Below are 27,964 nucleotides of genomic sequence, written 5' to 3' on the forward strand. Positions count from 1 at the left end.
TAAAATTTCTCTACAGCTGCCGTATCCAGTGGTGTGTTTGTTTTGTTTTCTTGGCTGGCATTTTTAGTGCACAGAAACAACTGTTCTGTAGCCTCCATACACAATCCTTGTCCTTTGGGTGACCCATCCATTTATCCAAAATGTAAACGCACATGAAAGCTGTTTACTTCTCTCATGGCCTTTTAGTACTTTTGAGTCAGACCAGAATAGGCCTGAGGTGCAAGGTTATTCTTATCCCCTGAGAGAACTGTATGTGCTGGGCACGTTGCTTGGGCAGCAGTGTGTCAGTTACCAAAAAAAAACCCAAACCACCCACCCCCAAATCAACCCCTTGTGATTCTGGAGTCTGATTGCATTGAGGCAACATAACTGTACAACAGGCCGTTAATAGAATTGATATAATGCAGTAGGTATGCACCTCTTATGTAACTGCATTTAGCTCCAAGATTACTTGTATTTCTATACTTGAATATGCTGTAGTTCCACTGAGGGAAGATAGGGAAAGAAATTTTCACTGTTTGTCAGTGGTTAATGAGTAACTTTTTTTTTTTCACCCTTTTTGGCAGACCTCCTTTCATGACTAACACTGCACTGTATTGTAGCTGAGACATGTGCAAATCGAGTCACAGTGTGAGGACCCAGCCTTGTGTACACATCTGGTGCTGTTTTTTTACTCATGTTCTCCCATTTCAGAAAGTCTGATGATAGAGAACTAGGAAAGAAATACAGCTCTGCCTTGGAGAAACTGATCTGACCTCTGTTAATGAAACATTTTCTTAGCTAGGTAACTATGGTGTTAGTGAGGCAGATAGATTTGAACTGTCCTGATTCCTTTTTTAAGGCTGTCAGAGTATCAGGCCAGCTATCACGAGGCTGTAATCAATTTGAACCAATGCTACAAATGCGGAGATGGGATTGTTTTGGTCCTAGCCCCACCTGTGATGAAACAGCATCCTCAGCTGTGCTGATTAATAGTCTGCCATCAAGCTTGACTGTTACAGAAGTCTGGACTGGAATGCAAAGTTCTGGGCATAGTCTGATTTTTCAGAACTACATATTTTTCTGTGGTACTTCTTTATAGCAACTACACTTCTAAGAATAGAGGTTATAAGGAGTATGGCTATCACTTTTCAAGATTAGTTTAAGAAGTTTATATCTATTATGTATACGTACATACACACACACCCATATAGAATGTTTCTTTATGAGAAACCAAGTTAGCTATTTGTGCAACTGTTATATTAAAATGTCTTTTATTTTTCTGCTTCTAAATCTTTGCAGCTGCCTGTAACCTGCCCTGTGTACACCTAGAAAGCTGCTTTTCACACCAAGGTACCAGAGGTGAAATCACTGTGATTAACAGATAGAGGAATGTTCTTCAAGGAAGAGAAGCAGAGCAAGCGAGGTTATTCGTAAAGGAGTCATCATCTAGTGGTTTGGGTTGTTGTAGGAAACAGGTCAGTGCTAAAATGTGTTACGGGGGGAAAATAAGTTTTTTTGTGTGTATATATATGTATATATGTACACACGTATTTGGCCTATGATCCTAGAAAGTAAATCTAGGATTGAGGAGAGAATAGATAAATGGTATAAAACATCATGCAGTCTAGGAAATGGGATAGCAAATAGATCAAAGTCTCCTTGTCGTAAGCATGCATTATGATTATTGTCTCTATTTTGAGATGTGGAACTTCTAGCCACTTACTTTCTCTCCACAAAAATGTAAGCACTGCACTTTTTTTGATAAACAGCTTAAGCTGTTCAGCTAGTATCCAGCTGATTTATTAGAAAAATCTATTCAAGAGCAGAAGGAAGGGAAGGATATTATCCACATCTTGCATGCTGTTTACCTTATTTCAGGCATATCTCATTTTGTATTTCCTGTTTCACTGCCTGTACTTTTAAAAAAAAATTGCTACAGTAAGAAAACAAAGTTGGGCTGAGTAGGCAGAGAACAGGTTGCACAGTTTTCATCAAAATCTGCGTAAAATTAAATTACAGCTAACAGGCAGTAGCAGAGTATTTCTCCTTCAGCGTTATCAGTGCATGGGGTATGTGTTTTTGTTTGTTTTCATAAACACTGCCTGCATTGTTGATGGGATTACTTAACCTTTATCAGCATGTAAAGGTGAGTGGCTGCTTGGGGACTATATCAACAGCTTCTTATAGATACTTGAGCAACCGAGCATAAAAAAAGTATTTTCATTCCTGAATTGTATTAGTTGTGTGCTAAAGAGTGTCCAGGGGGAGAAACCTGTGTTTCTGTCTCTCATCAGTAATTGTTTTTCCTCCACAGCTTCTGATATATCAAGACAATCTGCTTTTATTGCTATAAGTCATACCTCCTCCTCAAATGAAACCAGGCTAAAGGGTAAGCATGCTGTCTTCATAAAGCTCAGAACTTTACATAATTTGGTAAACAGAATTATATTGTCTTGTCTGCTTACAGCTTGTGTTTGATTTCTTAAGAATTTCAGTGAAAGCTGGAGACTTGCATTTACTCTCTACCTCCTCTGAAAACTATTTTTGAGTATGGCTCTTGGAATCTGAAAGTTCTATTTATTCACTTAGTAATAATGTTAGTAGTGCCAATAACAATAGGAAGTCCACAGTAAGAGTTCTGAAATAATATAAAAATAGTTGGGTTACAGCAACAAGTAATATCATCTGAGCTTAAAAAAAAAACATAGAAGAAAACTGAAGGTCTAATTGAATTTGTTCTGGAATGCTAAATGAGGAAATACATTTCTTGCATGAAGGGCTATAGTTCACTCCTTATAATCAGCACTGTATATGTATCCATAAGAGAAAACTCTGCATGTCTATATACGAATGAGCAACTTCAGTCACTGTACTTGGAAGGAGCACAGCATCAGTGCTGGAACAGTATTGTAACATAGTAGAATAATCAAACCAGTTACAGTCCATGGCACTCCTGTACATATAGGGTAGTGGGTACACTTCTTGAAGTTCTAAATAATGTTCTGTTTAATCATCATCACCAGCCAAAAAACAGGTTACGCACATTCCAAAAGAAATAAAGAAATACACTAGCTATATCCATTATCTCCTGTGGTTCCCTGGGTTCAGGTCACTCAGTGGGTGTACTATCATTCTTCTTTTCAGGTGTTTGCTTATCAGCTCCTTCACATAGTTGCTGCAAAACAAAGTATGCAAGCCTTTTGCCTGTAACTTATCACCACAGAGCTGTGAACTACTTTTTATTCACCTTGCCCACCTACTTTCCAGTTTTAGCAACTAGACATTTTCTGCATTAAAAAAAGAATTTTAAAGGGGAGAGAAGCAGAAAGTCTTAGTAGCAGAGTCTAACGGGACTGATGTGTTGTGTTAAAGCACTGTTGAGCCAATGCACTTGTTGAATTCTACACTTTACTTAAAAATTATACAGAGAAATATACAAAAGTGGTGCATTAAATCAGTTTCATTTGCATAATGGACTTTGTGGATTTTGATTTCCAGTCACAGACCATACACACATCCACTGATACTACGTTTTGTCCTTACACAGTGGTCCTCCGCCTTTCACAGTACAAGCGTTAAAAACAGTTTTACTTCTAACCTTCAGTTTAAAAATATTCTTGTATGCCTTTATCATAAAGGATATAAAAAGGTAAATTAAGATGAAAGTAAAGTTATAGTGGACGTCTTATTTTTGAGTCAGAGGCTTACAAAGTAAACACTTTAAAAGGCTCCTGAAATCTGCAAAAGGTTACTGAACAGTTTTGGGAAAATTGTGTATTCATATTTGAAGCTTGCATAGCACAGTGCTGTACTGCATGCAGATATTCAGCACAGTTACTGAACTATCTCCAGGGAGCACACATGAAAACTAGAGCCAAAAGCCAAAAACAAAACAAAATAAAAGAAAACCCACACACCTACTTGCAGGGTATCCCTTCTGTTACATTCCTCAATCTCTAGCTTGGTTGAAATTGGTGAGACAAATACTCATTTGATATACAACATTTGAAAAAACATATTATTTTTTATTATTTCAAAAAGTTTAATTTTGTAGAGGTTGTCATTAAGACAAATGATGCAGTGATGTCTCCCCCCCCAACCCAGGCATTTCCAGTGCTAGGAGACTTCCACACTAACCAGCTAACTATATTTACACTTACTCAATCAGAGTGGAGGGAAAACTGAAGTTAAAGATTTTGATTTCCAAGGCTGCTCACTTAAACTGTTTTCAAAACAACTTGGAAGCAGGGGCCTTCAGACGTACAGACTTTGCTAAGTTTGAGTTCAGCTTTTTCTTTTCTAGTATTTTGGAAATGTAATTGAACTAGTGAGTCATCACTGCAATATTTAACATAACACAATTATTTTGTTAAAAACAATGACATTTCAGTGGAATATTAAGTATACATATATTTAGCTGTACTAGTGATAAAAAAAAATCAATACACCTAATTACAGTGTTAAAACTGAAAACTACAGGACTTCTGTGCTCCAACAGCTGCAGTTAACTTTTTTTTTTTTTAAACTCTTACCTATGTTCCTGAACTGTGAAAAGCAGAGAGAGGGAGAGAACAGGTGGTTTCAGGTACTGCAGTAAGACTCAGTATAGATCCTTTAATTTCTTTACACAGTAAACAGACTTCTATTTATACCAACACCCTGGTCTGTACCCTCTTATTTACAAGAAACACTTTTACATATATACATGTTAGCAAAATACAGGCTTCTCCCAGAACCAGATGCATTTCAGCTGTATCTTAATTATACAACTAATGCTTTAAAAACAAAACAAAGCCCACCACACATTTTCTTACTCACAATGATGCCATATAGTTAAATACTAAAATCATATTTATTTCCTTCCCATATAGTATTTTCTCTAGTTACAGAATACCATCAGCTCCAGACTGATTCTTGCAATTCACTCTGTCAGTAAGGAAGATGTTTCAAGAGTCCAGCTCTAATTGTTCTTGATTTTCACTGAGTCTTAACATAAGCTGTTGTTCATAATATAGGCTCTTTGCATAGTTTATTTCTTGACAGAGCTTTACGGCAAGAACTTCAGATTTCACATTGACCTGCAAAAAGAAATGTGTTTATTGTTATTTTGGCACTACTATTGTCTAAAGCAGAATATATTTATTTTTTATTACTTCATTAACTGAAGAAATCGGGTTGGCTATGTTTGAAGGCTCTGTAAAGGAATAGAAATGTTTCAGTGGAGACCTGTTCTCAGTGCTGAGGTGCAGCACAGAAGGAATGAGAGAGGGAGAGACAGACAGGCAGGTAGCCAGGGATTAGGTGTTGTTGGGTGAGAGCAGAAACATCTCGGAATATTTGAAGTTATTTCCTTCGCTTCCTCTCCTACTTTCATCTGGCTTGTCTGTTTGGAATGTAAACTGACTTGGGTCAGGGGTGAGCTTGTAACCTTGTCTGTAAAACAGACCCTGAGCAACTACTGTAATGAAGCAAAAAAACTAATGGGTTTAGAGGTGAGAGTTCTGATTAACTTTTACCTGTATGACATACATATGACTTTCAAATCCTAGGCATTTTGCAGTAAAAAATACTATATATGTGAGAAGAGAAAACTAGAGTAAAAACATAGAGCATAGTATTTAAGTTCCATGTATGTGTTGTAAAGTTAATCTTTTCTCAGGTAAAGAAACATTTCCTATTGTAACTTTGTTGTTCAGGAATATTTTTGATTTTACCATCAGCTTTTCTCAGAATCTTTACGGAGCAAATTTTATCATTACTTGAAACTTTTTGGCAGCAGCTATTTTCACTGCTGTCAGAACGTTTTCATTGTTGAGCAGTACAGGAAACCAAACACTGATGACTACAAACATTTTCAGCACTAGTATTGAGGGGAAAGGAAACCCTGCATGAATCTAACAGTAGGCACTCGATCCTTACCATTGGTTTTTGTTGGGATGGACCTGGAATTGCTACACCAGTACTTGTATTAACAGCTTTCTTCGTCAACTGTACATACACCTTTCCATGATCTTTTGAAACAAGACAGTGGTAGAGATCATCATACTTGACTTCTAGGAAGATGGCCTCACGGTCTGTGAAGTCACGACTCATGAGGAAATAAACAGCCTTAGATGAAATGAGAACGCAATACTTCTCTATGTTCTCCACTGCTATGAAGCTGCAAAAAAAAAAAAAAAGGAAAAAATAAACCACAAAAACAACCCCAAGAAATGAATCACTTGAAGCTAAAAATACTCAACTGTAATAAATGTTTTAACCTGTTGTGTTCAGTGACCTTTAGAAGTCTTTCAGAAAAATTAATAGCATAACATGTACAATTCATTTGTATTTAATTTAAACTGTTCTAAAAGGCAAGCTGGTGAGTACCCCCTCAGCTGAAAAAGATCATGCTGTAAATCAAATATTAGCACTAAATGCCTGGCTTCTAGCTTTGGACATTAAAAGGGTATATAAAAATATCCTTTAACAAGACTTAGGAAGATTAATTTCCTTGCACTGGAAGTCTTACAATGAAGTTTAATTGTAACTTTAGTTCCATTACTGGTATGTGAAAAAGGTGTGCAGGTATTTATGACAAAAGCATTATCCTTTTACATGTTATAAACCTACTGTAGTTCCTTTTACCACGCACTTCCCTTGCCTTTAAAAACAAAAAAAACAAGTTTAACCTGCTGCTTGGACCAGTAGCTAGAAAAGAGAAATTAGCTGTTTAACACTGGGGTGAAAGGTTAAGCAGCAAGCAGGTTTCCCCAGAGAGATTAGTCCAAGTGATGAATAGAGGAGGTAGAAAAGAGTGAATTAAGAAGATTGAGAATTACGATGGCTGGAAAGGTTGATGTGTAAAAAATAGCAGTAAGGAATGCAAAAGTGGAATAGATATTTCACACGCAAACACTTCTCCCCCACTTTTGATTTACTCCTGAAATGAACCTCATTAGTGATTTTTTTAATGCTGAAAATTTCAGAAAATTATATATGGAATATACAACATTACTAGGAAAGAGTGCTAAACAGAGTAATAATGCTGTCAGCAACCCACGACAGTACAAGTATCTGTAGAACTAAGATTTTCCTGCTGTCAGATAGGTTCAAAATTACTATTTTCCGAACAGTTGCTTGTACAAATCTGTCTGCTTTTGCCCTATATTATGCAAAACACTCCACTGTTTTTGAAAACATTGAAGATTTTCAGTTTTAAGAGCTTTTGATAGACAGAAAAACTTACCATCTCTAATCACCAATTCCAGAACTACTGTCTGTTCTGCCATTTAAATAACACTTTGCACAAATCATCAAGAGCTACACATCCAAATAAACCTATAGCTATAAGCAGAATTTTAGTAGCCAAAAATATTTCAAAAACTGAGATCATGGTTTCTTTTTATGGTATAAATAATAACGCCAGTAATTTTCTATTGATACTTCTCTGAAAGATGCCATTCCGTGGTGAACTTGTCTTTTCCCTGCCCTATGTATTATAGTCACATCAACTGACAAATGCTTTTGCTTCCATAAAATTGAAAAAGGCATACATGCTCATCTGAGTTAACAGATTAAATTTTCATTTAAGTGCTGTGAAGAGTAGCATGATATGACTATGATATGATAGCATAATAGAAGTGGGTTCCTTTAAGTAAAAGAAGCAGAAGCATTCGTTTTTGTCCACTTTAAAACAAAAACCGTAGGCAAAAGGGTTCACACATCGACTGAAAAGAGCATTTGTTCCTCAGTTCCTCTCCTCCTTCAAAGTTCAAACACCTCAGGATAAGGTTTTGTCTTTGAAATAAGTATAAAGGAGAGTGATTTTTTTTTAAGAAGTAGCACAGAAATCTTCATTTTAAAATACAGTCACATTATAGCCTGCAGAATAGTCTTGTTCCTTTGAATAGGCGCATAAAAGCAAGTCCAGTATTTTATGCAGGTCCTAGCTTTGACTCAGGTTGGACTTCCACTGGAAGCAAAACCAGAGCAAACCCACCGGCACGCTGGTTTTCTTTTCTTCCCCCTGCTCCCCCCCCCCCCCCTTGATGGGAAAGAAAATTCAAAGAAAGTTTATCAGAAATTCCTAATGTTCTGTCATTGTTCTTCACAATCGTCCAAGTGAAGTTGAGACATTTAGAAGTTTTTGTATATCCACAAAAGCAGAACAGCTGTTTTTTCCTGATGTATGTCATTACAGTCGTATATATGGGGACATCCATGGAAAGAACTGAAAGACCAAAAGCTACTATGAAGTTCAGTGCACACAACTGGGAAACCAGACTACAGGTTTGTATTTTTTCCATAAGAAGAACAGATTCTCTCTCAGATTCTTCATACTAGATTTTTACTGCTGTCATGTATATATCTTGAGGAATGGAAATAGAGGACACATTTTATGGCGAAGCACTGAAACATTAGCTAATTTGTAGTTCAAGCTCTACATTTTGTTCTAAGTTTGAGTCATGCATCATTACCCATTTTCTTTTGCCAACTATTATTTTCTTCTCTATGCCTAGTTCTCAAAATGAGTATTTAACCTTTTAAGATACTACTTCAAGATAATACTTTAGTTGACTGGTTTTTTTAAAACATGCTTCTACACTATTAAAAAAATCTCAAATTAATAAAATGAAAGATTAAATGAAACATGATCCAGTAGAACAAAGCAGAAGCAACCAGATCTCTGGAGAATTTGTGGGTTTTTAACAACATCAGGAAGTAATTACACAATATTTTCCAGAAGTGAAACAGTGAGCCTAACTGGAAAAAAATGTGGAAACATTTAGTTAGAACAGTAGAGCAAGGTATTAAACCCCCTTTTATGGATTTAACTCTGAAGGAAAATATGCAAATAATCAGGTCTTTAAATGTGTTTCTGATTACGATACTGGGATAAAAGTCAGAGGCATAATTTTGTACTTACTTTCCATGACAAGAAACACTGTTTTCTTGTTGAATGATGTTCTTAATGGTGAAAGTCACAATGATTGAACAGTGTGACTCAATGACAAATGCACACAGATCTGCTTACAGGGTATACTGTGAAAAGTTGACGCTAAAATATTTTTTTGTCACAAATTGCTCTCTTTTGATTCTCCTCACTTAAGAGCCAGACTGGATATGCCATTTAGATTCTTTATGTGAGATTAAAATAGCAAGAGTGCAAGATCACAGGGCCACAAGCAAGTGGCAAACTACAAACTCTTCGTTACAGGCAGCTGGAGGTAACCTGGCTTCTGGTGCCTGATCATTGATGCTGGTGGAGTTAGGACAGACTGCTGAATGGGTAACGCCCTCTATGAGCTTCACCACATGCTTTACTTTTTTTCTTGAGGCACTGAAAACAATTCTAACTACTCTGCCTTGACACATGCTCTGTTGGATAATACGTGCAAAACATAGTATTATATGAAATACTGAAAACAGCTGTTCAGGTAACTGTGGTAGAGAAGGATGTGGTTAAGTAATGAATTATGCCTTGAGACCCTAACCCAGCAAACTGACATGTCTTGTAGAAACAAATGTAGAGATACCTTTCTGTGCTTTTATTCAATACACTTTTTTTTTTTTCATGCTGTCAACCCTGACCACTAATATAACATCACCTGCTGTTTTCACTTGCTTTCATGCACCGATAGCCAAGGCATTCAAGCATAGATGCAAAACTGATGGCGCATCTATTACCCATTCAGATCATTCAGCATAGGCTTTTCTGGAAAAATGAATACATAAATATATATATTGTGCAGGTTATTTTGATCATTAACTATTAACACTCTTAGGTTAGGAATAACATGTACTACAAGCATCCAAGTTAGCTTCTCTCATAGCTAAACCAGAGCCACCTGAGACTGTACACAAGTAACAGGTCAGTGTGATTCACATACTGCTATCATGGAGCCACTAGCCACTCTCCTAGGCCTTTGACTGTGAGAAATTGCAGACAGGGGCAGATAAAGGAACAGATACTAGTTCTGCCTGTATGGATGTGCTTCTGTTACACAGGAAGAGGAGTACACGTTCTGGCAACGCAGATCTATTTATGCACAGGAAAGGCTGGGCATGCATTGAACATGCATGTTAAATGGACTGTTGATTGCTTAGAAACTTAAATTTCATCTTTTGTAATAAGAGAAGGGAGCAGGACCATTAAAAGGACTAAGTCAAGAAGCCAAGGCTCCAGTTTTTCTGCAGACTGCATGCCATGTGAGATCAATGGCTGTTAGCAGCAGATGAAGCACGGTCTCCAGTGGCACCTGCTATGACATTTGTATATAGCCAGTGGACAGGCCATTGTGGAAGTCATCAGATGCTAGTACTGTGCTGCTAATTAGTACCAGGAGAAAACAAATGACATGTATGTGCATGCACGCATGTGAAATAATTTTTTCTCTCTTCCCAAAGACACAAAGATAGAATGGTAGCAAATGGAACTACTTAAAGTAACTGTGTCAGTACTTACAACTCATCTTGGATGTTGTCGGTCAGTTTGAACAGCTGTTCTTGTCCTTCCGCTTGACTTTCTAAATAGCGGGGCAAGAGCCCTTGGGGTCCTCTGCAGCAGCGTGGCTTTCTCACTCTCTCTGCTTGTGTCCTACACGCAAAATAGATGCAGAAAAATGACTTATTGCAACAGCAGGGCTTTTCCTTCCACTTAAACCTGTCAGCACACAAGAGTTTTATTTGTTTTGAAATACGAGGTGTGACAGAGCCTTTAAAAATACAAGGTCTTCACAAATACAGCATATGGATTCTGTAATATTTGGCCTTGAAGACACGGTATCTATTCATATGGCTTTGCATTTCAAAGAAATCTTTCCCAGTTTTCTCCTACAATTAAGGGGCAGTGAGCTCAATGAAGAAGCAACATAAACTGAGTATATGGTTTGCAAGTTTTTGATCTATTTATCAGCAGAATTCCATTGATTTGACAGTTTCTTCTCAATTCTCTACAGAGTGCATTGACCTAGACAGCGCTCCCACTAACGGACAGTTGCCCGTAGTTGAAAATTGCAGGGTTACAGAAATAGGAACATGCAGTGAAGTTAAATGAAAAATCTACAATTAGAATCTCTGAGCAAGGCTTAGTATACTTCACCCTTCTTGAGTAGCTATTAAAAATGACAGTAATACAAAGACACACATGGCTTAAGAGACATCAGAGGTTGATACTGGCCACAGTGCTAAAGAACTGCAGGGTACGTTCCTCCCCTAGCAGTATTTTGTTAAAAAATAATATTCTGAATTCCTTTAAGCTTTTGGAACGCCCTACCCCTGAAGAATTGTGTTACAGGCTGCGCAGCCTTGCTTTATTCTCTGTCCTTTCCCAATAGCATCACTCTGGGACTGGTGCATGGTTTTTCATACCTCCCAACCTACTGCTGTTACTAGTTTTTCAAGCCAAATGCACCGTTTTTTGATTAGTGCACTCTACTTCCCATCTTGATACTTTCTAAAGACCCTGTACAATGAACTGCTTCTATCCTTTTTGATCAAAAGAAAGGAGGAAAAAATCCCTCGTAACAACGGCTTTTCTTTCTAAGCTGCTTGGCAATAGCACACAAGAGTACTTGCCTTCGAAGCTTTGCTTTCTGCAGATGTTTTCTCTGGAGCCCTGTTTCTTTGTTACCTTTCCCCTTCAGCAGTCCTGTCCAAGACTCCTAACACATGCACACTTAAAATTTGTTTTCCTTCCAGTCTTTGACACCCATGCCCTTTAATCGTGACAATTTTTTTGCCCCTTCCCTTCTTGGCTTCAGTAAATACTGTTGGAATAGTCCAGTATTTACCTGTCCTGCTGAACTGCTTCGGGTTTTGGTAAAACATTCATTAATTAATTACAGAGCTAGGCATCCAAGCAAAAAAATGCCAATATGAAAACTCAGTTTGCTTCATAGAGGTACTTTGTTTCCCTCATTTGCAAAAAAGTTTAATGCCTTAAAACTGTATTCTTCCATGAGTATGAGTTATCTGAACCAGAATAAGCGAAACACTAGATGAACAGATGACTTCCACAACCTATATATGGCTAAACTATTCCTCTGAATAACAGCTGTATACAGTTGTTAGAACTTCACCATTAACTACTATCACTTTGGAACAAATCACCTCTGTAAAATCACCTTTGTCTGTAGTGGGCACAGTTGCATGGTAGTATTGCTACATTTTTGAATAAATCAGTGCCTCTTTTTACATATTCTTACAAATTAGTAACGTATGTGCATGCCTTCATGAAATGGAAAACGTTACATCAAAGTTCCAAATGAATTAAAAGGTTCCAACCAGTGTGATACTCGCATCTTGCTACTTGTCCTACTTCCTCACTTCCAAAAGCAGGAAAATGACAAAATTTTACTTGTCCAAGCAGTCCCAACTGGCTTTTAAACCTCTCTACAGCACCTGTAGCTTCTATTGACAAGTTTAAAGAGCGACTGTCTGAAGCGTAATGTATGCTTTTTAACTCACTATGGGCCAATCATTAATTTTTCACTTAGACACTTTCTTTCCCCATTATGCATTCAGGAAAGTTAGATAATGGAGCATTCAACCATCCACATGGGAATGAGTAACAACACTGCATAATGGTTTCTATATTAACTGTCTTTTAGATAAACAGTCAGCTGTGCTACTTTCTCTAATATAATGTGGCACCACGGGAAGGGCTACCTGAAACACTGTAAGCATGACTCTTCCAAAAATGAGAAGGAACGGGTCCTTTAATCAGATCTATTCTGTAGCAGCCAGGACATTAGTGAACACTTGTTTCTAATGTCTGGCTTAGAAGCAGGTCAGACAGACCCAGCAGAAGTACTAGTTACCACAGTGAATTTCCAAAAGACTTGGCAAATTACAGTTTTAGGTTTGGTGTTTTTTTGGGGGGTTATTTTTTAATACAAGAAGTATTAAGAAATACAGTGTTTACTGTCTCTACTGCTACTCCACAATAAAAATGTTCATCCTGGTAAAAAAAGTTAATTCTCATCTTGGTGATAAGAAGGCCAGCTGCTTTTCAACGAAGTGTCACTAGTGCTAGCATAAATTGCATTGATTTAGTCCATCAGCCCCTTGGCAAACTGGTCTATTTGGTCTGGACAGCTAACAGCATTCCACAGAACTTGATTTTTTTTTTTCCCTAATCTAAAAATTGGTTCTACACTCTCAAGTTACATTTTGTAAATAACAAGCAACACTGATGAAATGCAAAAAGTGAAGATTTGTAAAGCAGAATGAACGGTGGTGTGCCCTCATCTGTATTGCATTAAACATGCACTCAACAGATTTGCTGATTCTTTTCTAATAAGCTCACAAAAGGCAATACAAGACAGAAATGCCCTCATGTCTACTAGACACAGCAGGGAAGAGTGCTCCTGAATGGAGACACAAAGAGGTTGGAAATGGTGTCAGAAGGTTGAGGCACACACTACAGTTCTTCACTGTTCAGACAAAGCTGAATGCTGGAGCATCTCATTTCAGATGGCTGTACATCCACTAAAAACAGTTAGCAGTGTTAATTGATTGGCTTTTGCTTAATGGTTCACAGGATTCCTGTGATTCAGTTGACCAGTTTTGAGCCAGAATTTTTTAAATTAAAACAGATCACAGACCAGTCATATAAGGAAGTTGTTCATATTTTACTGATGAGAATTATTTACCAACTTAGATTGAAAAAAGTTCTACAACAGACATAACACGCTTTAGGGAATTATCTTTTATCCTTCCTCCTTCACTATAGCTTTAGCTCTTAGAGTATCTGAGGTGCACAGCACTGTTCTCAAAACTGTTACTCATCTTTGACTGTCCTCTGGACCTAAACATTTCTTTGAAGTGTAACTAGGTTGCTTTGTAAAGACAAACAAACAATAAAATCAGAAGGTAACAAACTGTTTATCAACAGATTATAGTCTGTGAAAACAAAACATCACACTCCTAAAATTATATGCAAAAATGCACCGACTTTTGTTATTACACCCTTCAGTTTCCTTAGCACTAACACCCAAATTATTATTCAGAATACTCCAACTTTACCTGCGATCAAAAAAGCAACAAGAAAAAAGAAAAAAAAACTGTGACCAACACAGCAATCACTATGACTTTTCATTTAGGATGTGTACCTGTACAATTTAATATCTGCTGTCCTGGGAACAGAGCAGCAGTGGCAACTACGAACCCATTTAAAAAGGCAACTTGAGCCACATATAACCTGCATACAGATTTTGATCCATAATCAGAAGAGCACAAGGACACCCAAAATTCAATGCGAACAACAGCTCTAAGTGTAAAGAGACGCAATTCTGGCATTATGAAAACAGTATTGAAGAGAAAAGGCTCTTCACAGACACTTCAGCTGCTGTACTGACTGACTGTCACCTATGCTAACCCTGTGCTAAGTCCATTCTAGTTGACAAACTCTGGTGTGCAAATCAGCCATGTAAGCCTCCAACGAGGTCTCTCTCTCTAGCCACAGGGCTCTCCCACACTTTCTAATAATTTTCTTCAGCTAGACCCAGTTCTTGCTGCCAAAAACTTCCAGCCACTATCATCAATGCACTGTGTTCATAAAGGTTACCAGTCTTAAAGCCTCGTCATTCTAACCCATTTAAAGCAATAAACTTACTGGTTCTGGTATAGCTCAAATTCTGTTTTTGCTTCCATTGTAAATGGCAGGTAGTATAAGTCTATGAATTCAATTGCTGCTGGTATTTTGGAGAAATAATGCTAAATCTGTTACCTATGTAGTTCTGGAAAAAGTCTGTTTCATAAATACAGTAACTGCTTTCTCTGAGGAGGTTTTAGTCCATTTCAGACACTGAAAAGAGACTTAATCTGGTAAGTTAACGGAGGAATAGTCTTGCATCTTCTATCATAAAATATGCAATAACTAAAATACTTGCCACATTTGTTCAAGACAATTTTACCTGCAGCCCTTCAGTAAGTACCATCATCCCATGCATGATGCATCTCCACAAAATACAGAATGAGGACAGCACTTGTCTGTCTTATAAATCCATGACTGGAGAGCACAGCGTAAAGCATAAGGAAGTCCCAGAATCAATTAAAGAATGACCTCAAAGTTCAACAATCACAACAGAACTACAGATGATGTTCTCATACCACAGGATCATAAGAATAACAAACAAAAGCAAATGTATGCCATTTCTGGTAAGGCCTGTACTTCCTATCATACTTTTGCAAAATAGTACAAATCCACCATTTCCATGATTCCTTATTGATATACTTACATGTACTTTGTTTCAAATATTGCACCACGGCAATAAGCAGGAATGTGCTCCACGTTTACTGAGCATAAAGGGACAGAGAGCATTAGTTGTTAACCATGTGTTCTCTGCATCTGAGAATGCAAACATTACATGACTTGGGCCCAGTTTCAGAGAACTTTATGACAATCTAGCTTTCACGTTTTCATTGTGACTGTACCAGCAAATGGTAATAGTATATCTCCTACTTGTAAGTAAGTTGCCCACTTCCCTGTGTTGGGCTTTAGGGGTGCAGTTCCCAATAGGCAGATGATTTCTTGGAAAAATCTGCCACCAGAAACCCAGAGAGTTGGCACAGATCTGTGATAGCATTCATTCACCAACGGAGACACAGATACTTTTAAGGTGTGTTACAAATATGCATGCAGTGCAGTCTGAGTACTGGATTTGGCATTAGAATATCTCAGTTAGATGCAAGAATGTGTAAAATCATGAGCCAGACAGCTCCCTGCTGACTGCATATCTGAGGAAGCTTATATGCACCGTTTATTCCAGCAAATACATGGAATATATTGTACTTGTTAAATGTGTTCCCAAAATGCTAGTTTCAGGCAGAAACATGCAAATAAATGGTGCCTAGGGTTAAAACCTCCCAGTTACAGTCAAATCCCTCCTCTTTTGAGGGATCTACCAGCTCAGATACTGAAGACCTTTATCTGACCCAATATGCTTTTCAGAGAGCTGCAGCATGCTGAAGAAGTAACTGTTTATCATATCGGCTGTTCCTGCCAACTTCTTTGAGATGGAGCTATTTTCTCCCCTCCCCCCTTTCTTTTGTGTACAACATCAAACCAAAACCGAATACTATTCATTGGGATTATGATTGCGTAGAACCTCTTCAGGCTCCAAGTTCAAAAGGAAGTGAGAAGAAATTAAGACATCAGGAATCACTTCCTTATAAATGGGGAGCAGCAGATATACTCACCGAAATGACACATTATTAAAACATCCATGTTAGAAATCCACGAGCTGCATATGTAATTTACATGTGCTTGTATACTGGACAACTGCATGGCACTTAACCACAGTTGTGCATCAACCAGTGTTCAACCTTTGGTACTTCTCCACCTCTGACTACGTAACAGTGTGACAAACTTAATACTTTTTCAAGCACTTTGATATCATCAACCTTTACACATAGAAAAAAAGGTAACATTGCATTCTCAGTTTGCAATTTATCACGGGCTCTTCCTGTATTGATTGCAGAACAGTATTACTAGAGTTCTCACCTTGAAGTTTCCTGTCTCACCAAGGTGTTGATGAATGCTCCCATACAAAAGATGCAGTTCTTAGCAGGGCGTTCTTGCAAACACCTAATCTGAACAAGAGCTGAACTTGCCTTACTGAAGAAATGATACCGTATTGTTTGTACTGCTGTTTTTTTGGGAAAGCAAATCCTCTTTCAGGGAGAAAGCAAACCACTGGCTCCTGCTCAACATTAACCTGCTAGTTGTGCATGAAGAACTATGTGAAACTAACTATGTTGGCCCTATGCTTTTTCTCTTCACACCCTCCTTCATATACTTTTCAGTCAGTACAACTGGTGTTGCAACAGGAACGGCAAAGTCTGCTAGAACAAACTTCACTAAGTGATAAAGCTCCTCAGAAAGTTTGTTTTGATCTTTAAAGTTAAGAGTTGCAAGAATAACTTAAATCAACTGGCTGGTGCTCACAAAACTGATAAAGAGCGTTCCACATGTTAACAGCAACATTAGGTGAAAAAATTATCTATAAAAATACCAACCCCATGCTAAATGAGGTGACATCAAGGCAATAAATAGCTCCATCTGTATGAAAGAGTTTGCATAACAACCCAGAAGACATCTCTGAACACAAAAGTAACTAACTCCATGGATAAAGTACTGAAAAAAAGTGGGTTGGATTTTTTTTTTTTTAAAGGATCAGTTTTACATATTTTTCTCAGATCACTTTATAAATCTGCTGCACATTAGAAATCGGACACATATGTATTTTTTCCAAGTAAAGAAAGTTGAAAGTTTACATTTTTAATAGCAATGTGACTATTTCTGAATGGCAGCAGTATATATTACATGCAGTGTGAGAGGGTTAAACAGGACAGCCTCAACTCTTTATAAACTTTTGCCCTCTGGATATGTACTCATTGGCTGCTGTACAAGACTTGAGCTGTATTACACGCCTTAACGATATGGTTCAACTGTCGGTCAGGCTCGGGGCCTGGCAATAGGCCAGACCGCAATCAATGGGACACAAACCTCCCCCTTTCAGATCATCACGAAGGCTCATATTATCTCCTTTTTGTCGTGCTGGTTAAATTTATGGAGCAGAACCCCGAAGCTGCATTCCTTGGCTTGGGCCGGCCCACGCGGGCCTCCCTTTGTTTGGTACTGTAAGCGAGGCGTGCTTTGGAGGATTGCAGGGTTGTTAGTTCAGGCACTGACTGTTTGCTCATGACTGAAATGAAAAGAGTTCAGTGGAAGGGCAAAAGGACAGCACAAGTGTAAAACCCTATCCCAGCAGGCCCTGGGCTCCCATATACAGACTCTGGACTAGTACTGAACATAAAACCTCACTATTAATGACAAAGGAAAGAAAGTCTGTCTAGTAGCAGGTAAACAGGCTAACAGTATGTTAGCACATACCTTGTCGCAAGGTCACTTGCTTTCAAGTAAGCCTGTAATTACCACATAACTATGAACCTAAACTAATCTGGCTTAAAATACTGCCTAGAAACAGTATTAATTTTACAGCAATGCTGCATCTTCAATTTGAAAATAAAACCTGTCAGTGCAAACAGCACTACCTGTCCATTGGCATTTTCTAATATTTCTGTCATTCTAAACTTACCTCTGAGAACCTGCTGCCATGATATTTGTGCTTGGTAGGAATTAGTGGGAAGTAATTCTTATAACACACAACTACTGGAAGTACAGATGTAGAGAAGACTTTCACAGGCATTTGCTACGTCTTCATGTTTGGTCTTGGAATGGGAACAGTCTACTTTTGAATATACTCTCCCCTCAAAGCTTTATTACTGTGGTAATTAAAGGACACTTGATACAGGACATGAAATGAAGGCTGTAAAGAAACCTTTAAAGTGATGCAAGGCAAAATCATTTGGAGTGAAAGTGACTGGAAAGACAACCTGAAAGATAGTATTCCAAATACATCCAACAGAAACAAATACATACATGGAAAACCACAGTGACTCTTAGTGATTATGGGTATAATAAAAGGTATCCATGTACTGAAAATATCTATGCTTACCTTCAGCAGTACAAGACCAGTAAAACTTATTCCCAGAAAGCTGCCCTAGACCTGCTGTACCAGACTTCACCCTTCTGGCACAACCAGCAGGTATTTCAGGACACGAGGTCATAAAGCCACTGCGTTGGCGAGCAGTTCGTGCCATTTGTGCTTTAGTAAATAAACAAATGCTATATTCCTATTACATTAACACCAGTTTCATCTTTTCTACTATTTTTATGAACTGAAAATACTCATAACATGTCCAAAAGACATTATAAAAACCCACAGAACGTGCATTAAATGTTTTCAATTCTGGGGATCGAGTCCGACTGGTTTAATGCAGTCTGATGATTTGTCCTGATGCATTCCAAGAGACGCGTCTGTTTTGAATAAAGTTTTTGTCCATTTCTGGTGCATATATGGCTTTTAACATCCCACCTAATTCTAAGCAAGTAGATCTGTGAATGGAAATTGTGAGTACTTTATTGCCTGGTCTTTGTAGACTTTTTAGCTTGTTCTGCTGATACTAACACATTAACTTTTTTTTCAAAGCCTCTCCAATTCCATTTGAGGAGATACTTTTGCACAGATTTGCATCCTTGCAGACTAGTTAAGTCTGCAGCTCTGCATAATAGTTTAAAATCAACAACTATTGCCTAGAATACACTGAAACAGAGGTACCATTTAGCAGAGGGCTTTCTGAATAAGGAAGGATCTAAAAAAAACAAAAACGGGAATGCCAGAAAATAGGAAACATACAACACAGTTAAATGTTCCTTTTACTTTTTGGTGGTGTTGTTTGAAAGCATTTGCTGAAATGAAACATAAGGTAATTGGGCAAAATATGGAGGCTGTAGAAATACAAATATTTCTAAGGAACTAATTTTTTCTCCCTGTCTACATGGATTCCTTTCAGTGTGTATCTTTGCATCCAATTAGTTTAAAATCCTATGGAAATTAAGTTAATAGCTAAATACTAGTGGACACACAGTATAGGAATTTCATTTTGTAGACTGAATCCAGTCCTCTTAACTGCCACTTAAAGTGTAAGTGGTAGAATAAATCTGTGGCAAATCCAGCAAGGGATTTATCAGCTCTTTTCAGAAGAAGCTTTGTAAAATTGCTTATATTTCTGATGGGCTACACCAGGCCTACACGACCGTACCTGACATATAACCTAAACCAGTAAAGATATTTACCTGTTGTAAAAGTCTGCCTGTCCCAAAGAGAAGGGTAAAAGGACATCGCGTACCCATGATGTTGATTTTTAGCTGTCTCTTTTCCTACCAGACTGGTCTAATACAATATAATGCTTTTTCCTCGCAAACGCGTATGTTTTCAAAACCAGTTATTGTACTCTGTGAAATGAAGCCTAACCTTGTTCCTGTTCTGATCCCAGCCACAGGAACGCTCTTTTGTTTAAGGCAAAAGCTATGTGCTCCACTCAGTGCTGGACTGTTTGACCAGTGATGGACACATACTTACCCCTAGCTGTAAGTTATCAAGGTGCTAGCCAGTCTTTCGGCTCTGTGGGGACTATCACAATAAGAACTTTGTATTCATTTATCTTTTTGAAACTATTTGTTGATAACCATGAACAGACATCTGAAAAGCAAAACACAATTTCACATTTCATGCTCTGTTATCTACCCAGCACTATTCACTTTAATGTTTTCTACTTTCATTCACGTTCTCCCCTCGCAACGTTCCTTTCCTGTGCTTCTGTCCCTTTCTGTCCCTTAGCCAACAGCATGTATGCAGTCAGGGTATCTTTCTGTCCTTAAATGTCAAGTTAAACACTGACGTTTTAGTGGAAAAATATTTCTTACTTAAAAAAAGAGACACTGGTCTTAAGAATTACAGTTCAGGCACCCATAAAGTCTCCCTTTTTTAATGTTAACAGAAGTGTTACCGGTGGAGAAGCCAGTGACCACACAGTTTTCTTTAAAACAATCTTTCACTCGGTTTTAAGAGTAGGAATACATTCTGTCATGGCAGAGCAGAAGGCTTTAAACAGAAGGAAGTTACACAATGCTTAAGTAAAGGTTAGCACTACCTACTGGAATGTAAAGCATCTAGAACTCTGCAAATACATATGGTACACAAAAATCAGAAGTGAAATGCAAATGGGAGGTCTAATGAACAACCTCAGCAACTCTAATCCTCCAGTTTGAAGAAGTGTCATTTTAAAAATAGGTAAGATGTTTGCTGTCAAGTTTACCTACCTCAGGTCAGGCCCTGCTGCTCATTCTAGCTTGCAGGCTCCAGAGGCTAATCATGTGTAATAGATGCTGAATGTGAGACCTGTACAATTAAACATCGCCTAACACAAGCCTGTAATTGCTTTCCCCAACGCCCCCAAAACCTCCTATTACTAAAAACATTCATACACAGCAGATGTGAAAGTGACCACATCTATCCAATATTAATGAAGCGTTAGGTAAATGCCATGCATCCAAACGCTGGTTTTATTCTCCCACTCCTTCAGAATAGTTAAATTGGGTCAAGTTCAAAAAAGGGGACAGAGACAACTGCCTGTAAAGACAACTGATTTCACAACTATTCCAAATGCATTTTACACGATACCTAGTAACACATATATCTAGCAATAACCTCCTCGAAATACTATTTAAATGTAAAGGTATTTGCAGCAGTGCATAACGAGGCATTATAGTTTGGTTTTACAGCTGGTACCAATTTATGTCCATTCATCCCACTAAAAAGGAAAGCGAGAAGGATATGTTCATGCAGAGTTTGGATTCTTTGCATCATCTGAGCTTCTTTTGGGTGCTAAGCAGCTAACAGTGCTTTCAGAAAATGAACCGTGTATTGTTCTGGAAATTAACTGACATTTTTATACATGCGGTTCTAGAATTATAAACCCTACAATATAATAAGATTAAGTAACCTGAATGTTTTAAAGGTTTCCCCTTCTTTTAACTATACCCTGTGGATTAAAAAAAACCTGCATGCATCAGAACTGTTTTCTTCAGCCCTGCATAGCAAATTCTGCTTTACTGTGCAGAACACAGGCTGTGCTCCCAAGTAATTATTCCTTAGCAATTTGTCCTAGAGGAGAAAGGCAGCCCAGTCTGTCAATCCTGAAGGAGGGAGCAAAGAAACAGAGGGGGAAAAAAAGCCCCCCTGGCCACCCACCAGTCCAGTAACAGCCAGTGCATTTCTTTCTCACATACAGAAATTCCTGGGTTTCTCTCTACTATCCTTCCTTCCTGGACTCAGACAGAACGAAAAGGCAAAAGAAGGTACTTATCACTCTGCAAATTACACTTTTCTTTCTTGAAAAACAAGCTTTATTACCCAAAGATTGATTTCTTAGTCACTGTATGAGTATGTAGAGATACAGAAACACAGTGAAATAGGGGCTGCCAGTGCACTCCATCCCCACTTCTCAAGGCTTTAGATATTCCAGAAACAGGAGTAACTGAGATGCCCCAATCGCTTGAAATCCTTCAACAGAGCTTTACAGGGAAATAGGTGGAGTGAATATCCAAGGCAGTCTTGACAGGATTCCACTTACAGGCAAACACAATCGTTATTTCAGACTTTTCTGACAGAAATCCCCATTAGTCACATTAGTTGCTCACATCACATCAGTAAGAACTCTTTGAATAGGCAGAAAGGAATAGAGGGCTGTTTTGTACTCATTCTTAAGGGTAGTCTGATTTGAAGGTGAAGTAATTTTAGGTGATTAGATGCTGGGTTAGTGTCTTTTTCTAGTTAAGAAACTAATAGAGCTGAGAAATGCATTTTCAAGAAAAAAAAAATCAAATTCTCAAGTTCTGAGATAAAAGTATCCATACTGAACAAGTGTGGAGCTCCAGTCTGAGGAACTACTTCCACCACAAGAAAATCTACATTCACCCACACAACAAGAGTGGACATTTGAAGAACTGAACAGGATCTTGCAACAGAATAACAGAAAGTTACCAATGATAAATTTAATACCTAACAGAGTAATACTGAGCAGGTGAGACTGGTAACAGAAAATAACCAAGTAAACAGAAGTGTCTACTGATGCGAAATGTGGGGGCACAAAACCAGACTTGCTTAACTTCAAGGATCTAGTAAAAGCAACATATAAAATTATATTTGCAGAGGACAAACTAAAAGGTGTTTAAAACTCCAGTGAGGACAGTGAAGTACTAAAGAAGCTGAAGAGGTCAGAAATATGGCAGGAAATGAAATGGATTCAACCTACAAAACTGCAACCCAGTTCATCTAGGGAAAAATAATCCAGAATGCAAATATTAAATGACAAGGAGATATTTGCAAAGCAGTTAAACAAAACAAAAAACTCTTGGGGGAAAATAGCAAGCAGAAAACGGGACATCAATTTGCAACGTGATATTGCAGTGAAACCAGCCAACACCGTTTTGGATGACTTGCAGAGTACAGCCTGTCACTGAGCGGGGATATGACAGTCCCTTTTCACACAATACTGATGGGAACTTACAGACTGGGGGGATTTCAAAGTAGCTCAACAACAGTGATGGAAGAATCTGGACAGACTAACAAAAATTTAAAACTATAAAAAAAAAGTTCAACAGCAACTAAAGATGGACAGTAGAGCTAACACTGAGGAAAAGGCAAGTGGCTACATGATTTCACATGGTGCCACAGGAGAAAAAGGGACAAACTTGCTCAGATAAATATATAAATAAACAAACTCCCCCCCCCCAACAACAAACCAAGAACAGATCATTTGAGAAAACAGTTCATAATAAAGGCCTATTATCCCACTGGGAGAAAAGAGGTAAGAGGATATGAAGGAAATCACAGTGCTGGTGTTATTTACAGATCAGTCTGATAAATCAGCTCAACTGTACTGTATGAACCATTTCCAGATTTACACAACACAATGCATGCTAGCTGGTAGGTGTAATATCTCTAACTTGTACAAAACTTTTGCAAAGGGCTTCCCAGGAGAATAAAGTCTACTTCACCGCAGTCCGTACCCATGCATGACTGACAGTACGGTAAAGACTCGAAGTCAGATCTAGAACAAGTGCAAGGTAGGGAAGGAACCTGGGACACATACAGAGGTGTTAATTCTCAAGCAGTATTTACCTTCAGAACTTGAGAACCTTGAGAATATCCTCTTTGCAGTATATTAGCTAGGATGACCTTCCATACGATTACTTAAATATTTTGTACTTCCTCTTTGCAGGGTTACTGGTATTCTCTGGCTCTCGAGTCCACTGCTTTTGTTCTTACAGCCAGAGCCACAGCTAACAGTGAGATGGACACATGAAGGAGAAAAATAAATGAAGCCCTACTGCTGGCATTGTGCTGTTGCAACCTCATTGCACTTTTCTGAGTGATACTGTGAGAGGTGGTGAACAACGAATAACCAGGGCGAGCTGCTTCTTTCCAGGTGAAGCATATTTAAAAGAATCAAATATTTATAGAAGAACTTTCTAGGACCATTAACAACTTGCAAATCTCAAACTATTCTTAACTAATGTAGTCTAGCTTACTGAGAATTGATGAGAATTTAGTAGGTCATGAAGTAATCTCCTTACTTTTTGTGTTCTGAGGACAACACAAACCCTCACAACAGTTCAAAATTAACTAAGATGTCTCAAGACTTCTGACCCTAGCAGAAGTCTGAGAGAAAGCCATGATGGCAGTATTGTACACTACCTGTTAAGTTAGGTACACGTCTAAATATATATTCTCTTAAGATATGCTGTGTTAGGAGTTAAAACATGTTTCTAGGAGAAAGCTTTCCAGGCATATCTATAGACAAAACAGCTTTCCTGTTTTGAACTGGTCTTTAAGACTTTTGGCAGTATATGACAAATATGGAAATAATCAGAACTCTTGCATGTGATACTGCAGTACTTGGAACACATAAAACTCGCTCAAAAAAGGTATCAAGTCACAGGCATTAACTTTTAATAAATTAGATGTATACTGCATTGTCAGCAATTGTTTTCATTTATCCTCTGCATTAAAATTTAAAGCTATTAAGACAGCTTTATTCATAAATTACAAACATAATACATTATATATTAATAACTTTTAAGATTAGCTTTGAGAAAGTCCAGCCTAAAGTCAGATTTTAAAATATTTTCTTGCACTTCAAACACATCACATTTTGAACTACTGCAATAAGCTATAAAGCCATCGTCTGTGTCTCAGCTGTACAAGTTTGGCTCCATGTTCTGTACACAGGGTTCACAGGGTTGTTGCTAGCTGCATGAATCCCAGTACAAATCAATACATTTGAAGCCAAAAGAGACTGATGTCCATGTAGCATGATCACTGAGTAACACAAGCTACAGAGTCTCCTTCAGTGTTCTACTAAAATTCAGTGACTTTGCTGGGACATGCCTTTCAGCAGAACCTACAGCCTCAATTCAAATTCCCCATCTCTTGGAAAACTGTTCCAATAATTCAGTAATTAAAGTCAAGCAGCATAATTTCAGGGCTTTTGTTTGTTTTGTGGCTTTGTTGTTGTTGATTAGATTCAACCATATGATTATGAAAATTGCAAGGGCCTTTAATTTATGGTCATGTACTGTGCCATTTAAATGCAACTGTATTTAACTGTTTCACAAAACTTTTTTGCACAAATACCTGAAACTTGCAGATAAGCTGTCAGTCAAGATAAGGTTAAGATAGTTCTCACCATGCTTATTATTATTCCTACTGTGTTCAACTGTTCAAAACTACACTTGAGATCAGTTACTGACATAAACTTATTTTCATCAGTTATCTGTTTTTATATACTTAGTTTGGGAGAGTCTACATGGCCCAGCATACTTAAAACAGAAAATTAACAGGAGCCAGCAACTTGGGTTTGGAACACGATTCTATTTTGATTCCAAACCACACATATTTGAACAGTTAACAAATGCAGCAGGGGGATATTGGTACACAGAAGTCCAAAAACGTACAAATCCTTTGTTGTTTTTTTTATACCCCCAAAAAAACAATTCGGTTGCTTCATTATATATCAAAAAATTTTACCAAACAGAACATGGGTGCAAGATTGCTTATAGCTTGTGCGCCCTCCACCCCCATTATCTATATATTCCCAACCACATTTATCTAATAAGAAAAGTTTTGATCAGATTTTGTTCACTGGAGAATTGTAGTAAGTGGCAAAGCTTTTTCTTTCACTTTTTTTTTTTCCTTGTAGCAGGCTGGTAGGTTAGACACTTTCACAGTGTATGTAAATGAATGTCATTTCACAGTGCTGGTGTACAACGACAGTATTTCAGAATTCACTGGAAGCTACAACATGGTTCAGCTCATCTGCCCTAATCTCATAACTGACAGTTAACAAGTTAAAGGGAAATATGCCACACAGGCAAATACAAGCTGGAGATAAGGTTAGCCGGGGGTCCTCCCTTTCCTGTTCCCTGTCTGGTTTATCAACTGTTGATAACATCACTGCTACTGCATAAAGCCTGGGATCAGAGAAATATTTCAAAGCACAGATTTTAAGTATATGTGCATCCTGATACAAACGGTAATAACAACACAGCTCAACTGGTGAGACAAGTAACAGAATAGCCAGGCGTGTTTCTCCCCACCTTTTAATAAATAAATAAATCTGCACACTTACAACATTCGGAAACACGCAAACAAAACAGTGTTTTCTCAGGGATGCACTTATAGTTCTTGTGTAATTTTATGTATACATATTTACTCACCGAATTGTAATCCTTGACCTCTTGGCTTTACAAATCAAGCTAAGTACCGAATACATGAGACATACATGTAAACACTGCCATTTTCACAACAAAGTACACCTAGGTTCATTCTGTGAAATTTCCTGCATCTCAGTCACACTTCATCAAGCTTATTGTTCCTTACTGAAACACTGATGGTAGGCACCTCAGGATTCTAAGTGTGGCATCATAAAACACAGGAAATGGAAAAGCCAAATGGGAAGACAAACTAACCCAACGTTTCGCAAACATTTTTCTCTAAGCTTTCCAACAATAAAATCTACTTAGGATTTTCTTTCACTTCAGCATGCAGGATCCTGCATGCATACAACAGAAGGACTTCTTGCCATAGTATTATCATCTAAAGTAAACTCTTGGCCACAAAGAATAGAGTGTCTTCTCTCAGAGCTGGCTTTTAAAACTTTGCCCTCTCCCTCTTCCACACTCACAGTCAGTGCTAATATTCATTTACATTAAAGATAATCATTATTTTGTCAAGACCACATTATGCTATTTACTGAACACAGGAAGGAAGCCAGTGCACCTGTCCAGATGTGCTGACTCCTACATCCACCCACATACATTCAGGTAAACAAATGAGCATGTGCAAATAAGGGCATATAGCCACACTTCTGGTAAAAAAGAACCATTGTACAAAGTGAAAATTAGAATTTTCATCTAATGCTGGAGTTCCTATTTTATGTTGCAGCTTCTCTCTGCAAATTTTACTAATACAAGAGCACAGACACCATAGAAAAAAGTTGCCAAGGAAAAAGCAAGTTGATTAAAATGGGCCACATCACTAATAGCACACAGCGTATTTGATTTGAAAACCATTGTTCTTTTGGGTAAGGAAAGATACCAGATTTGAAGTTGCAGCAGGTATTGTAAGATGCATTTTTACAATATTATTGACTGGAAATAGAAACAGCTTACTGACCTGGGGCCACTCAGAGTGGCGGTGTCCCTCACTGCCTGTGCAGTTTCTGATGCGAAATCCAGAGCTCCAGCCACAGGTTTGGTTACGGTGCCAACCAGGCCTTTCCCAAGGCCTGATATGAAACCACTGACACCGCCTTCGGTTTTCACACCTTCAACTGTTGAAGTTATTACACTTGTCAATCCTCCAATGATACCTAGCGAAGACAAGAACAGCAAAGTAGGCCAGAAGTATTGCCTCTAAAAATGACACAGTTTTGTTCCAGCTGATGTTGTCTGCCTAAGATTTACTGTCAAGCTTGATAAAAATGTGTTGTGCATTACATGTAATACAAAGACTGTTTTACAACTAATTAGCTAATAATTTTATACTTTATACATTAACATATATTTTTAAACCCATGCAGTATATACATGCATGCACACAGACATTGCAAACAAATTACATGGATAGTATCCCACAGAAAGACTTAACCCATTAAATGTATATCAGGTTACATTTCTATACTATTTTATTCCCCATCTGTATTTACAGAGTTGTCATCTATTTCCGAGGTGAAGTGGTTACCCAGAGTGTGACAAAATTCACTTACCACAAAAGCTTATACAATTTGAGACAGAAAATGTAACACTGCACTTGTACACTGGAAAAAGTCAACTACATTAACTGGCGTTATGTGATTTTAATTGAGATGCTGCCGAAAGACATTTCTGTGAACTTTTCTGTCACTGAGAGTTTAAGTGCTCAGAAGAAATCAAGAACTTAAAGAGACTTCAAAAGACTTGGAACAGCTCATATTAACTGAGAATGTGCTTTATGGATGGATATCATATCTTCATGATTAAAATCTC

The 27,964-nt window shown here is 37.9% G+C and overlaps 2 protein-coding genes across 9 annotated transcripts in view; one reads left to right on the plus strand and one right to left on the minus strand.

Moving 5' to 3' along the window:
• The window catches only part of LOC308181223 (uncharacterized protein), a 34,343-nt gene extending 9,422 nt beyond the window's left edge, over window positions 1-24,921 (plus strand). For 2 of the 3 annotated variants that reach the window (XM_080564156.1, XM_080564157.1), the window contains exons 3-7: window positions 1,282-1,332; window positions 2,297-2,371; window positions 8,165-8,253; window positions 21,667-21,733; window positions 23,659-24,921. In XM_080564156.1, coding sequence (XP_080420282.1) covers window positions 1,282-1,332; window positions 2,297-2,371; window positions 8,165-8,253; window positions 21,667-21,733; window positions 23,659-23,723 — 347 coding nt within the window. In that variant the 3' untranslated portion in view covers window positions 23,724-24,921. The remainder of the gene's footprint in view (window positions 1-1,281; window positions 1,333-2,296; window positions 2,372-8,164; window positions 8,254-21,666; window positions 21,734-23,658) is intronic. The other variant, XM_080564158.1, reaches the window with a different exon arrangement.
• Window positions 3,377-27,964, minus strand: part of VPS13D (vacuolar protein sorting 13 homolog D) — a 103,188-nt gene continuing 78,600 nt past the window's right edge. For all 6 annotated transcript variants that reach the window (XM_080564063.1, XM_080564065.1, XM_080564062.1 and 3 more), the window contains 4 exons: window positions 27,114-27,309; window positions 10,430-10,561; window positions 5,902-6,142; window positions 3,377-5,060 (listed from right to left, as the gene is read on the minus strand). In XM_080564063.1, coding sequence (XP_080420189.1) covers window positions 4,929-5,060; window positions 5,902-6,142; window positions 10,430-10,561; window positions 27,114-27,309 — 701 coding nt within the window. In that variant the 3' untranslated portion in view covers window positions 3,377-4,928. The remainder of the gene's footprint in view (window positions 5,061-5,901; window positions 6,143-10,429; window positions 10,562-27,113; window positions 27,310-27,964) is intronic.

Source organism: Anser brachyrhynchus (genome assembly GCF_964034855.1).
Source record: "Anser brachyrhynchus genome assembly, chromosome: 21".
Taxonomy (NCBI): Eukaryota; Metazoa; Chordata; class Aves; order Anseriformes; family Anatidae; genus Anser; species Anser brachyrhynchus.